General features: G+C 40.3%; 1 protein-coding gene across 1 annotated transcript; it reads right to left on the reverse strand.

Moving 5' to 3' along the window:
* Positions 1–3,024: 3,024 nt before the first annotated feature.
* Positions 3,025–16,039, reverse strand: trarg1a (trafficking regulator of GLUT4 (SLC2A4) 1a). Its single transcript, XM_041046761.1, has 3 exons — positions 15,278–16,039; positions 3,874–4,000; positions 3,025–3,245 (listed from the first exon to the last, which is right to left on the reverse strand). The coding sequence occupies exons 1-3, from the start codon at positions 15,683–15,685 to the stop codon at positions 3,220–3,222; spliced, it is 561 nt and encodes a 186-aa protein (XP_040902695.1). The 5' UTR covers positions 15,686–16,039; the 3' UTR covers positions 3,025–3,219.

A 16,039-nucleotide genomic window follows, 5' to 3' on the forward strand; every position in this document is an offset into this window, starting at 1 on the left:
TGCATTGTGTGTGTGTCTCTGTGTGGGAGCTGGCTTTAAAAGTGGAAAGACTGCCATGAATTCTTCATTGTCCTCTTCTTTTTTTTTTTTTTTTCCCTCGCCTGGCCCATTTATAGTCTGTACTTGTGGCAACCATGATAAATGGTGTTTGTGTGCTCTCAGGCACAGTTGTGTATCAGGACCTGCTGTATGTACAGGGTTTAGATTTTGTAAACTAAAAGCAACAGCTGCACAATATAGAGCAATCCAATACAACAGTACCCCAGACTTCAGCCTTAATATGGAGTTAAATCAGTACCTTTGATTCAGTCTCAGGAAAACTGATCTTTACACTTAAATACTCCTTTCACAAATGTAATATTTTACTCTGTCACATTGCGCAAGTGTAGCTCTTCTTGCGTCCACCCACCCAGTTTGTATCTGAGGTAAGTAAAAGAAATTGCATTCACTTATATGCTTTTGATGTTTCTACTTCTTTTCTGGGTCACCACCATTTTGCATCACTGATGTTCTCCATATTTTGTTTGACTTTTTACAGCTGTCATTACAGGCTTCTCTTCTTAACCTTAGGTCCGTTGGTCAGTCCACCATTTTGTTCCAGACTGAAATATATCAACAGCTGTTGGATGGATGGCCATAAAATCTTGTACACGTCTCCATGATCCAGTGTGTGTGAAGCCTGATGACTGGTGATAACCTGACTCTGACCACCATAGTGCCACCATAAGGTTTTTTTTTTTTTTTTTTTTTTTTAAATGAAATATCCCTGACTTGATTGGATTGCCATGTTATTTGTTCTAATGTTCATGTTACTATCAGAATGAATTGTAACAATAACTTTGGTGATCCTGTGTAGTGTGTAGTGTAGACTCCCAGAGCTGGTAGCATGGCTCTTGTCCTCTAAAATCATTTCTGCTTGTTTCTGGATGTCAACACATGACTCCTCATAAACAGTATCATCAAAAGGCAACACTTGGACCATGCATGGTAACATTTATTCCAGACATGCAGAATGTACACCACAGAGATGAAAACTGGCACATACAATATACTGCAAAAGAAACACAGTAATCTGTAGAAATGCAGGTTTTTGAACTGTTTTACTGACAGAGCAGCGTTTATAGACTAGACAGTTTGCTCCTGACCACCAGCTTCAGAGATGGAAAATTTGGATGTGAGAGAATAACACAAGCGCAGTAGCCTACACTTGGCGTAAATCTACAGAAATAACAGCTAAGTTCCCATTTGGCAGCAGTGTAATGTATTATTTTTTTCTGTAGTTTGGTAGTAAAAATGAGGAATCTTTGGATTTTGCTGCTTTCAGATGTTTGGATAGAATAGAATGTGGTTTTTATGTACAACTATGAATTGGAATGGAATTGATATAGACCCATTTTGCGCAAAACATCGCACTCTATAATGTTCATACTTGACTGATTGTTGTTGCTCAGTCTAACATTGATAATGTTAGAGTCACTTTAGCTGCATAGTCTGATAAATTTAATTTCTCATCAGTCATAATTAGCTGGTGTCTCTCTTGTTTCACTTGTATGAGCCCTTTAACAAAGAACAAATGCATGGCCTCACTTTTTATCACTTTAAAGGGACTTTGTTCAAATGATTCCTGATTTAGATTACACAAGTTAAAAAACAAAAAAAAAACATTAATGCCCAAAGAAAAGCTGTGGCTTTAAATGATGCTACAGGGTCTTACAGTGATGTTACCTGTGCTTGTAGCATAAGCCTGTAATGTGACGAATACAGACAATCTGTCGTGCTTGGATTATAAAGAAAGATTTTGTAAATGCTATTTGTTACTCAGTCAAACTCATAGGCCTGCTCATTTACAGAAATAAATGTATGTAAGCTGGTTTGGCCCATAGCATGCGTACATATTGCATATATATTTTCCCATATAAATACATTTCATACCAATACAAGGAGCAGAAAAACATTCAGTGAAATGATGGTATTTAACAGTCAGTGTATAACAATGGAGGTAATGGAAAATGGGGAGCTATGGTGTAGAAAGGCTAGTAAAAGGTGAAATGTGAGTTAGAGTTTCAGAGTACAAGATGAAAGAGACAAAACTGGAGGACAGCAGCCACTTAAGTCAGGTTTGGTGGTAAATAATTAGAGGATGTGAAAGAAAAAAAGGAACTCTAAGATGGTGGGAGGTTTGGCATGCGTTTCTGTCTCTGCCAGAGCAAGGCAAGATCCAAGAGATTTTGGAGACATATACAAATGTTGTTAGAGGGTTAGATCACACATTCTACAGTGGACTCACATAATGTACACAAATCACTCTTCGGTGTGCAAACCTGTTAGCCTCTCCGACTCCTTAATAATAAAAGAGACAACTAATAACAGTCAAAAAGAAGGCAGAATTTTGGTTATCTACATTCAGGCATGCAGTTGGTCGCAATTTTTTTTTTTAGTTCAAAAAATTATAATAAATAACAAAACTTAAAAAATGTGTTCCCTGCCCCTTTTTCACAAACCCTTGAATTTCCGCTGATAATCCAAGTGCTGACAAAGCAGCCAATATGACAGTCTTAACAAACCCAGCACCACTTGGCATACAAACGTTTTTATAAAATGTACATCTATATATATATATATATATATATATATATATATATATATATATATATTCATATATTCATATATCCATATTTCAAATATATTTGTAGCTGTATATGCTTTGAATGCAAGAGGATCAGTAAGGAATATATGAGGATTATATGCAGCTGTCCAAAGTTTGACGTCCAATCCCAGAATCTGTTTTTCAAAGGAGCCCCATCCCAGACATAGAAAAAGTCGATCGTTCACCCTCTCCTCATACGTGGATCATCCTCTTCATTTTAAGAAGTCCATTATTCCAAAAAGAAACATTTAGGAGTTCTCCTGACCACATACAAATCTGCATTTTCTTTTTCCTCTGTTTTAATCGGAACAATTTTACATCAGGTTTTTGGTTATTTTTGTCAAGCAAATGTTACTGGATTCTAATGCATGCATCTCTGAATGATTTTTTTTTTCCATTTGTTTAATTGCTGCAATACCTACTACATGAATTGCCTATTTTTTTTTTTTGCTTTCAGAGGGTGGTCATGATGTAATTACAATATGGCATAAAGTTAGGAATTGTATTTCGTGTTTTTTCGTTTCATCCGTGGTCTCGCTTTCACGGCTAAATTCACAGGTGTTTTTTTCCCCTCAGGTCTTCAGTGACATAGTCTTGACTGTAAAACAGAGAAGAGAAGAGGGATGGCATCGCCATAGAGAGTCAGGTAAGAAAAAAAAAGGTTAAATACACTGTCAAATTCACATTTTGACTGGTCTAGCTCTAGTGTTGAGGGCTTTCAGCAATGGGGTATCTGCCCTTGCTGCACAGTCAGCCCGCTACAGTCGCTGCAGTGCTAAATCAATCTACACACACACATACAGCACATGGCTTGGGAATGTGCTGAGTTTGGACATAGAAATACACACATCTCATGCCTGTGTGGTAGTGTCATATATCACCCTGTAATCGTAATGCAGTAGCTATTCTTTGTTGTTGAACACTTGTTGTTAAAGCCCTGTGTGTGTCTGTGAGCGTACACATACACAAATATCGTACATTATTTTCAAGTGATATCTCTTTGCATATTCACAAGCTATAATGTAAGCATTTAGAGTTTATGTACAGTAGTAGTGCAGTAGATGTCAGCGAGGCTGCACCAAATACTGTGGATAAATGTGAGATATTATTGTAAACATTAAAACATTAAAACTGGCTTTGCTGAGTCGGCATTTGGCAGGCACTCCTTAACATCATCCAGCTGACATCATTGTATCTGGAAATTTGTCTCACTTATATTTATGTACCTGAAACAGAAATGTAGACTATGATGATGAGCAAGCCCAGGACGATGGCGACGATACTCAGCAGACGAGCCAGTCGACCCAGCCTCCTGGCCCCGTCCGTGTCCCCCGCCTGGAGACTGTTTCTGGACTGAAGACACACAGAAGCACAGGATATTACCAAGAAGAACACTTTGATGATGATGTTAAACAAGGCATGTATGAAAAATGTAGCGTATCATCAAGTACAGAATGTAATTTTCCTGCTAACCCTTTCAAATGCATTCACAACCACCTCCAATGCTGTACCCTTTCTTTCTGCCATAACAAGGATACCATTAGGACGGACATCTTAACCTTCACGTTCCTGACTTCAGCGATAATGTTGTTACTGTTGACATTTGAAGAAAATCAAATTTAGCTGCAGGTGGAAAATAAGTCAGTGTGCCCTAAAAGTGAGCTTGAGTTCACTGTTTGGCAGTTCAAAGATGAAAGCCCAGACAGGCACAACTAAGCTGTCTCTGATTCATTAGATTTTAATTAGCTAATTTCTGTTATTAGTAAATGCTGTAATTAGCTGATCAGAACAGTTAACAGAAGAAATTAGAAATGCTTCTATTTATCATTTTAGTTATCACCACCTAACATTTTACTAAAAGAATGAAACACTAAATAGATTTTAGAAGTATAAATAGAACATGCAAGTGTTAAATGGAGCTCATTTTTGTCACCATACGATAATCCCACCATGCTACTCTAGCTGCACAGTTTCTGGCCCACCATTTATGTCTTTTTAAGCTGAGCCTGTAGACAGTTGTGACATTAATATTTCACATATCCTCAGTGTGAAATACAACTCCCTGGGGAGCTTCAATTTATCAATGCAAGCAACCAGCAACAAAGACGAGCTTTATATTTCCATGACAGACAGTGAAAATGTAAGAGAAGCACTCAGAAAAAAACTATCTCAGTGAATCAACAGTAACCATATTGATACTATCAGTACTGCATAGAGAGAACATCACAAACTAAAGGGATTTAGTTTGTGATGTTCCCCTGAACTCCTCTACAGCACAGAGCTTCTCTTCAGTAGCTCTCTGACAGTAACACTTTAAAATATTTATCAGGTGGTTCTCCATTAATCGACAGCCGGCTTATTTTAAAAGAGGAAGAACACAAACGCAGTACAGTAATGTTGACTCTTCTGTTGGGTGCTGTACGGTCCCGTAAGGTGAAATGTCTACAATAATTTATTCCCGGCCATGAATGGTGAAATCGTCTGTTTTCCAGTTGGCAGACTGGGATTGATGGAAGGATGTGACTTGACTGAACAGAGTAGGTGCAATAGAATGAAGGGATTGTATATCAACTTAATGTTGTACGTATATTGCTTTATGTAGGCTGGAGATATAGAGACAGGATGATGCATGTGTATGTGTGTGAGGCATGACTGATGGGAATCCTCAATCCTCGTGCCTTGCTTTCATGTGTGAGATCCCCCAAAACAACAAATCTCACACGGTTCATGTCACTGTCGTCTCATCAGCTTTGTTTTGCCTTTAATTCGATCTTCGTTTTTGTTTGCTTTTAATGAGTAAAACACATTCCACATGCAGGCTCACTGCACTCACTCACAAAACTGCACAACAGACTAGAGAGAAAAACATGAGCCCATCATTTTCCGTGCGCAAAACCAACTAACATATTTTACAAAGCATAGACAAATTTTTAGAAATATTGCTTAAGGTGTTCCTACTTGGTGTAGAAGACATTAGGGATGCCTGGTCATGATATTAATCAGGATGAAAGCTATAATCTCTGTTTGAATTAACTGTATGCATGTGATGTGTGCAGGTGCTGCTTTATGTAAATGGGTCTACAGCTGCAAAGCTGCCCAGTTTCATCAAGTCCAACCTGTCCACCCAGAAGACATCCAATCAAAGGCAGGAGAGCATTTGAGGTGAGGACACTGACAAGCTCATCACTCACCAACAAAAGTATCTTCCTCCATAAAAAATGCCTATGGCAGGATCCTAGAACCCAAATGTGCTATGTCCATATTTTATATATGTTTGTGAGTGGCTAGAATCAGAGAACAGTTGTCAGTTTAGTTTAAAATAGGCCAACAGGAAGTGTTGCTGAAAGACCCATAAACAAATGCACCACCTGTCCCACGACCTTAACACAGCCGGTGACTGAACAGAGCTGTGTTTCTTTCATCACTAAACAACACTTACAGGTCATAGTAAGGGAACGCACAACAACACTGGACACTGGAGAGTTGGAAAAACATTGCCTGGCCTAATGAATGCTACTTCCTGCTGTCTTACACGAGTCGTGTGACTCCGTGCAATCCATCATCCATCAGCATGAAAACACTGCAGGCTGTCAAAACTGTCTAAGAACAAAAGAGGGAAATCAGGTTACGCAGTGTCCTGTCAGCTCACTAGATTTAAAGCCTCCACCAGCTCGTGTGAAGCACTGAAGTGAGCCTGGGTCAGCATCCCTGTGGGGTGGCTTTAACTGTGTTTTGGGTCCATGCCCCTGATAAACTGAGACTGTTGAGAGGTCAGACTCAGCGGGAAAACAGTATTAGAAAAAAGTCGCTCATGCTCTGTGTTAAACTGAGAGCTGCAGCAATGAGAGAGGGTGAAGAAATCACACGTAACAAAGCTTTTGCTCTAAATTCAGACCTCCCATGCAATGAGGCGATAGTCTTGCGTTTGTGATGGCAACATCTTTTACTTTTTTAGCCTGATGAAAACTGTAGGAGCTGTCTGTGGTGCTGAATGCGTCTTTTTAAACCAGAGGCTACAGTCTGTGCTGTACAGCAGGAAATGGATCTCACTCTCCCCTCATCTATATTAAATTACACAGCTATATTTTCGAAGGAACCTTTGCCCATAAAGATAGTGTGACATTAAAGGGAATAATTACTAAACCTATTCTGAGATTAGATTACTTAAGGCAAAAATATGGCCCGTTAAAAGCAACTCAGCAGCAAGTCATCTTTTTCTAATGATTTATTGCTTACATTTACCCTTGATGACCATTGATGTTGCTTTAATTTTACCACTGTGGTAAAAAGAAATATTACCAAAGATGAGAGAGAGAGAGAGAGAGAGAGAGAGAGAGAGAGAGAGAGAGAGAGAGAGAGAGAGAGAGAGAGAGAGAGAGAGAGAGAGAGAGAGGTATAATTAGAAAAGGATGTTACACAGAGGGAAGATGAGGTGAAACATTATTTCAGGGGAACAACATGTCAGAGACTTACAAGACATACAATTTTTTTCAGTCTAGACTTAAATGTACTTCATTGTGTTGTGTTTGTAATACACCACTTTTATTTCAATGTGCTTTTTTTTTACTCATTTATTTATTTATTTATTCCACTGTGAGTTTGTCATTGCTCAAAACTGCAACGTTAAAACAAAAAAATTTCCTAAACTTTGTATATTATATCACTTCTTCTTTCCTCACTCAGTCAGTCAATACTAAGGCTACAGAGCTGGGGTTGCCTCAGTGTCAGATAAGATTACACTGCAGAGAGAAAGTGAGACAAAGACAAGACAGAGCCCTCCCTCGACCCTCTCTGATCTCCTACTAGTTACTTCATCCTCTCGCTCCCATGAGCACCTCTGTCTCCAGGCTGTCTCTGGTGTACCTGGTGCTGGTGGGTGGGGACAGTGCAGCCCTGGGGTGTTCCACTGAACCAGGTGGTATTGGCTGGGAACAACTTTTAAACATCAATTAGAGCAATAAATACACTGATGTTGCAATCTGTTATTTTACGAACACCTGTACACCTGCTTGTGGCAGCAGTGCAGTGCATAAAATCATGCAGATTCAGGTCAGGAGCTACATGTTACATGGGATGTTCACATGGGAAAAATGTGATCTCAGTGACTTTGACTGTGGCATGATTGTTGGTGCCAGATGATCTGGTCTGAGTTATTTCTGAAACGGCTGATCTCCTGAGATTTTCACACACAACAATCTCTGCAGTTTAACTCAGACTCATGCCAAAAAAAAAAAAAAAAATCCAGCGAGCACCAGTTCTGTCGATGGAAATGTTGATGAGAGATGTCAAAGGAGCATGTCCAGACTGGTTGGAGCTGATAGAGAGGACACAGTAACTTCTAGTTATCTAAAGATAACCACTCTTTACAACGAACAATATGTCAAACCTTGGGGCATTTGGGCCACAACAGCCGAATGACTGAATCAGGTTGCACTCCTATCAGCCTAGAACAGAAATCTGAGGCTGCAGTGGGCACAGACTCACCAAAACTGGACAGTTGAAGACTGGAAAAACGAAGCCTGGTCTGATGAATCTGGATTTCTGCTGAGGCTGCAGATGGTAGGGCCAGAATCTGACATCTGACATTCAAGTGAATCCCCTTAAATGTCAGATGTAAGAGGGCTTGTAACATAATTCATTCAGTCGATTTTAATTCACATTACTTCAAAATCATAATAATACCTTTGAAAGATGATGATAAGAGTTTTATTTGACCAAATAACAATTCCATTGGAGGGCTAATTCTAAGAATAAGCCTGATTATGTTTAATTATTCAATGATTAAATGATTAATTTCAGTCTGGCTTAAAACAGCAAAAGCTGAATCAATGCACGTGTCAGTCTGGGCTCCTGACAGTAAAATAAGAGATTATTTTTCTCACACACAAGGACAGCCTTCAGCTTCTTACTTCCAGGACTGCAATGTGAAGCTATGGTACAAACACAGTCCCACTGGAGGCTATATTGATCTGGACTCACATCACAGAGAAAAGCAACATCAGCACCTTAAATCAATGGGAGCCCCTTTCAGAAAACTCTGCTTATTTGGGAAAAAGATTAATAAAACAAAGGAGGATTTAAAGAATGATAATACTTTCCATCCATCATAAAAAAAAAAATAAATAAAAAAATAACAGCCAGTGTTCCAACATGTTTAATATATGTTGGAACACTGCCAGTGTTCCAATGTTGTTTAATGTCAGGGGCTGCAAGAAATTGAGTATGTGTGTGTGTGTGGTTAGTGGGAGGCACCCTTCTCTTGGCTGATGAATGTCTGTATTGATTCACAGCGAGAGTAAGCCTGGTCATATTTGTTTTCTGAATGGGAAATTCTACCCTCAAAGTGTCTTGTCCACTGTTCATTGTCCTAACACACACACACACACACACACACACACACACACACACACACACACAACTCTCTCTCTCCTTAGTTCATGTATCCAGCAGAGGGAGGTGGAGGCTGGTAAGTCAGTAAGTGCTCCCCTTCTCTCGTGTCATTAATAATAGAGAGCCAGCAGCAGGCTGGTGGAGAGGGACAGTGTACAACCAGGAGCTGGTGTCTAGTTATGTCCATGAGACTGGCCATTTTGAGCAAATAAAAATGATTTGTTTGCATTCACACCTACTATTTCCTTTAAAGCTTTCTCTTTTTTTTGTCTTTCATTCTTTTCATTTTATTTAGCCCTCTTATAAGTGTATTCCCAATTTTGATACTTGTTAACCTTAAATTAAAAAAGCTTTTCAAAATTCAGTCGTATTTTAGGTTATAATTTATTAATTGCAGCCACTTGTAAACCCTCAAGGAGAGAGCACATGACCGTTGGTGGGTCTCTTGGTCTGTTTAAATCCTTTTGGTCTGTTTGGGTGTAAGGAGCATCACAGCCTCTAGGGGCCGCTAGCAGGGCTTTTAGATTCAGTCTTGTTACACTTAAATCTCTATTAAAATTTTAAAGCACTCAATGCGCTCAGATGATCAAATTTGTCAGACCCATGATGACACTGCTCTCATTCTTGGAGCTATAAAATGTGTTCTAGCTGGTGCAGCTCATAAATTTTAATCGTATTTATATCTTGGTTAGTTAGTGAACTGGAAACACTGTTCAAATACCCTAACCAAGAGTTGGCACCACAAGAACAGGAGGCCATAATGGTGCATGGCTTATTCCATTTAGCACATCAGACTTATTTAAATAATCCAGGGTCAAATTTCACAATGTAGTTCATAGCACAGTAAATTGTGCACAAGATTAACAGAGCATTAGGTTATCTTTACACAGAACACCTACAAAGTGCTGGCTATCTTGTCCAGAATGGGGCAAGCACATGTCAGATACAGGGAAAGGAAGCACTAATTGCCAATCAGCTGAATGTTTGTCTAGATCCATTAGAGAATTTAAAACGATGCACCAGAGTCCAGTTACAACATTAAATGCATATATAGTTCCTTGCAACTACAATGTGATGTAAAACAAAATTTGGACAAATGCAATAAAAGAAATAATGAAATTAGAAATCAGAGTCAGTCGAGAGCCATGCTAGGGGCTCAGTGAGGCAGTGGCATAGTGGTGCTTTGAGCTAAAGGCTAACATCGGCATGCTAACATGCTCACAATGGCAATGCTAACATACTGATGTTAAGCAGGTGTAATGTTTTCCATGTTTTCCGTTGTAGCTTAGCATTTTAGTATGTTCACATTCGTTAATTAGCACTAAACGCAAAGTGCAGCTAAGGCTGAAAGGAGTGTTCAGTCATAAACTTAAGTATTGGACAAATTAAAATTTTGACCTGATGATGGCGCTACATGAAAAGTCAGACGATCAGATCATCCTGACTGACAAGCAGAGAGTGACCAGTTAAAGCTAAAAATAGTTGTTTGTTCTTTGGCTCTATTTGCCCATCTGTAAAATCGTAAAAGTCACCACACACCGCTGCTGTGCAGTAAATGATAACCTTAAACTCTGGCATATTGAACTATAATTTTATAGAAAAATACTTGAATGTAGTGAGGCTGTATCCCTAAACACTAAACGCTGGATGTCCTTTGGATATCGAATTCCCAGAAAAAAAGAAACCTATCTTGTTGCATTTGTCCATATTTCTTTGTATTATAAATTACTGTCATAGCAATGCTAATAAAAACAAATAATGCACCAAACATTTTTTTCAATCTTAATATTATAACCCCTACTTGAAAGATTGAAAATGAAAATTTCTTGACGCTCTTAGTGCTTGTGTCAAAAAGCCCCTATACAGCCGAAAGGCTCCCTTCCCCCATGCCTCATAAAGCTGGTAGGTGCTGTAATGCATCCACAACATGACAGTGTTGCTTTCCATATATCCAGTTTTATCCACTGTGGAATCATAATATCATTACTTGCACCAGTTTAACAGTGCAGATAAGAAATAAATGTGTTTTCTGTTTTAATAGGAGCAGTCTCTGGTTTTCTGGCTGTAGGGCTGCAGTAGGCTTCATATAACTGGCAACAGCAGTATGGAGTGCTCTCCCACTATATTTCTGCAGTATTAGACTGCTAATAAGAAGTCATTTACCTACGCACACACACATATTCACACACATACACAGTCATCCATCCAGCGCAGCATTGCAAGTCCATATTTCACAGGCAAATCTGCCGAGCGTGCAATAACGCTCCTGCAGTTTGGGCCTTCCCATTACTGGGATAGGCTGGTGAGGGCAGTAAAAACCTATTACCCCTGCCTCTCCAATCCCCATAATTGACTGCACATCTTCTGTGTTTGCCAGCCACAAGCCTTCCCCACCAGAGCATCCGTCAGGGATCTGTGGCGGCAGCCAGCTGGAAGTTGGCTTTTAGGTGGTCCTGCTGCTGGAAGTGGTGGTGGTGGTGGATGATGATGGATGTAACTTTTGGCGCTCCTGTTGTTAGCAGTGCACCGTGTACTAGTACAGAAAGATGCTGACTCTTTTACAAGGGTAAATGAGGCCTCAAAAGATTTTACTTGTAGTTAATTTTAGTCTGATGTTTTGTGTCTGTACATTATTTATCAGTGTTACACTTCCCTTCTTTGTTTGCTGTGCTGCAGTGATGCCTCATATGTGAGTAAAATTTCTGTGTATGTTGGAATTGTGAAATGCAAATTTTCAAAAAATCATATGATAGTATAAATTGAAGTTCTGTTTGAGCAACTAAAACAACTATTGTTAAGTTTAAAGCTGAATTAGTATTAATTGACTTTTTTAGCCAGTGGAACAAGCTGATACTAGCACTGACATATTATCACTTCATCAGGTTGTAATAAGAGAACGTGTTAGCATTACAAGTCCTGTGTTTAGCTTTAAAGTTAGTTTGCATACTATGCTTAGATAACTAAAGCTGCAGTTATGGTTTACAGTAGGTTTTAAATTAAAATGTAGTACATAAGATAGAGTAGTACATAAGTATCAGAAGTAGTGGAAAACCTTTTGGCATGCATTTAGACCTGAACCCAGGTTAACTGATGTTAAAAGCAGCTTTACACACCCATGAGCGATGCAGCCACAGCTCACATACTATATACAACTGTGACATTTCATATCAAACCTTCTTTTTTCTGTTTAGTGTCCTGGAGTCTGGGCTGTTTCCTCTGATCTCTCCACATTAATACTGTTTTAACAGTGGCTGAGCAGGTTTTTTTCCCTTATTCAACTTTCCAGAAGTATCCATTTCACATGGGCAAGGACAATATTAGCACTTAGTAGAGATCTTGCGCTCCAGGGCTGTATCGTGTGGTATCAACCACATTACTTTTGATTCATTTGTTCACAGCAAGTATAAACCTCTGTTTTCCTGCTCTGACTCACTTGCACTTATCTGGCATCACCGTGGTATCGGATTCAGTTCTTTCTAATCCAGTGATAGGAACTACTTTACAGCCATTTGCTGTCTCTCTCACACTCATCTGCCCTTGTAGCAAATGATGTTTTGATCTTCTTTGTGAGGCCCGTATCCCCTTTCTGTACCCCCAGGAAAGAGGGAGGATGTTGACTGGTGCCACAGAGCTGGCTAACTGCTGCAATCTGCCCTCTGCAGAGAAACTAAATTGACTTCTCTCGCCTTCTATTGAGTTAGTGGCCAGCTCCAGTTTCTCCCTCCTTCACTCTTCTTTCTTCTGCCCTCTGTCAAAGCCTCTTTCTCTCTTTCTCTCTCTCTCTCTCTCTCTCTCTCACACACACACACACACACACACAGGCACGCGGGTCTCTGTGCCATTAGCAAGTGGCTTACTTGTGAATGTCAGTGGGTTCACGATGGTGGCTCGCTGAAGTACAGGCTGTCTTGTGGACTCTGCCTGATATTCCCTTTGGTGTGTAGTTGCCACAGGAGTGATATTACAGAACTAATGGGCTTACTGCATTGCCTTTGCCTTGTTTCTCTGTAGATCTGAGTGTTGGCTGCCGTACAGTGTCAGGAGTAAAGTGCGCTGAAAAACTCAAATGGCAGTGTCAATAGCAACTAAGCTGCCATCAGCCAACAGGAGTTAAAATCCTGACACACCAGAGTTACTACAGATGGCACTGAAAGACTCCTGGTAGAATAGTGCCAGATATTTAATGCAAAATGTCTGTCAAAAGCCTTATTTATCTGTAGCTCAGGTGCAGTTGATTTCCTTCCCTGCTGTTATTTCCTGGCTACAGCTCTACATATGGTGGCACAGGAAGAGGCCGCACATAACAAGACACTCTTTGACTTTTCTAAGAAGCATATCACCAGAAAGTTGGTGTGTCCACCCCTATCGTAAGAATCAAGGAAATCATGCAGGCTATGAAGGAAATCCCCTCTTTGGTCCCTCCTCCCCCCTTCTCTTGCCCTGTTCCATAGTCGGACTGACCATCAGGCATAGTGGGACAAATACTGGTGAGCTGTTGTTTTTCAGAACACGTGATCCATTTGCATTTGCAGATCTTATCCAATCAAACCTTAACTCAGTCTATCAAGACGGAGCACTTTCAGACTCAGAGGGGTGGGAAGAGATACTGACATAGAGAAGTACAACACTAATAGGCTGGGATCAATCAAGGCAGTTATCATATCCGTTCTACAGCTTCTGTAGGAGCTTCTTGCAGCAGGATGATTTATTATATCATCCTGCACCAGTGTAATTTGAGGACAATACATGGAGCTGTTAAACTAAGCGTATACAGGACAGGATGCCACTTTTTGTTAATATGTTTTCAGATTCGCTGCAATATGACTGAAATGAAATCCTTATTATATTCACCTGTCCCATAAAGAACTGTCAAACACAAAAAGCTGACACCTTTGTATATTTCAAGTACAAACCTATTAGCATCTTGATTAAGATATCTGGGACATTCTCTAAATTTTGCACTGGCTGATTCAATAACAACTCCACCATTTTTGCTGCAGACCTCTCACCACTGCAGAGGGTGGCAATGAGAAAGTGTCAGTTTTCAGTTTCAAAGCCCCAGAGATCAGCGCGGACCTTTGTAGGCTTGTGTACAGAGTCCTTATGATACATAGTTGGGTTGGAAATGATTTCGCAGACCAAGTGAGGATTGTGTCCCCAGGAAACATTTACTAAATGGAGAGCACTGCACAGCGTATTGAGCATCTGTGGCTGCCTCGATGTGGCTTTGATGTCTTAGCTGCATCATCTATCAGCATTTCCAGCATCCCAAAACTTTCAGTGAGAGGATTAATCACCTGTCAGCACCTCTAAACCCAAACAACCAGCAGCTGAGTGGCAGCAGCAGACTTTAGATCGTTTAATGCCTCTGCATTGGGAAAGTGGATGCTGCACTGAAGCCTGTGTGTGTGTGTGAGAGAGAGCTTGTCAGTGTGTGTACCCTGATGGTTTATCAGGGATCACACAGCCAACTGCACTGCACTTGGTACATGTGCTAAAGTGAAAGCATCAATTTTCTTTCAATGAAAACTGCAACATTTGGGGGAATGTTGGCACATTTCGTATTCAGATCAGACATCACGCTGAAATGAACTTTTCTTTTGAGATTTGAGTAACTGCATCTGAGGGGCCTCTCTGGTTTAGGTGGAATTTCTTGGAAACAGCTTTCATAACCTTTTCCCCTCTAACTGTTTAAATGAATGTGGCCCTCAGAGGATTAAACTCAGATGTTTACACTTAAATGCTGGACAGCTGCGGACACTGGTGTCTATTTAAATTAATACCATTTACACTGAATAGACAATAAAGAGGCAAAGAGAATTTCTGATAGACTCCAGCTGCTGAGTCAATTAAAGAAAATTAATCAGTGACTATTTTGATAATTGATTAATCACTGATCGTATCTGCTTTATATTACTGTAAATCAAATACCCTTGAATTATAATTATAATTATTATTCATTGTTATACTTTATTTAAGAGTTATTGATCAATCCCAAGCAGTCTGACGACCATCCTCTCTCAGACTAACCCTGCTCTTAGTTGAGAACAATATCCACTTTTTCAAAATGATATGAAGACAAGAAGACAATAAAACCATTTCACGTTACAGAAATACTCAGGCCCAGTTGTTTTGTCCTGCCAGTTACAAACTTGCTCCAGAACAGACTATGTCGTAGCTTTCTTTCTTTTTTTGTAGTTCTTGTGATCTACAGGGACAGTTCAGTAAAGTGATACTCACCATGATGGAGTACACCAGTGCGACAATGCTGACGGGCCACACGGGGCAGAAGCAGGAGATGATGACCAGGATGAGGTAATCCCTGGGCTTCGGGGTCTCCTGCACGGTAGCGTTCCCGGTGGAGGAGCGGCTCAGACTGGCCTTGGATGGGGAGAGGGGGGCGGCGGCGGCAAGCTGCCCTACCGAGCCCGATCTCACGACGACGCTGTGGCCGTTCTGGTCTGCCTCCAGGCCCTTGTCGCTGCCCACATTGACGGTGAAGGAGGTGGACATCTTCATCCCATGTCCCCCGGGCTCTGTGGTTATCGCCAGCAGTTTCTCTGTCTCCTGGGAGTCCGCAGGAGGTGCGCCTCCTCCACCCTCACCCAAGTTGGACTTCTGGTAGTCGGTGTCCGTGTTGATGGCCATCTTCAAACTGTCAGTTATATCAGATTATACCAGGAAAAAAAGTAATATTTGGAAAACTGATTTAAAATTTATTACAAGTCAGGCATTCCATAATAGGCTGCAGCTGGATGCAAGTTTTTTTTTTTTTTTTTTTTTTTTTTTTTTTTTTACAACTAATCTTTCAAGCTGGGATCAACTGAATAACCAGGATGGTGATCACCAACCGATGTGTGGCGAATGGATAAAAATGAGATTATCTGAAAAGTGATGTGCTCTGAGAGCTCGGGTGCGATGGCTCAACCCCCTGAAAGAAACGAATAAAAATCAGAGAGGAGATGTAAGCAGCGTGATTCCTCTGGATATCATTCTCCCTCT

Source organism: Toxotes jaculatrix, chromosome 9, assembly GCF_017976425.1.
Source record: "Toxotes jaculatrix isolate fToxJac2 chromosome 9, fToxJac2.pri, whole genome shotgun sequence".
Lineage (NCBI taxonomy): Eukaryota > Metazoa > Chordata > Actinopteri > Toxotidae > Toxotes > Toxotes jaculatrix.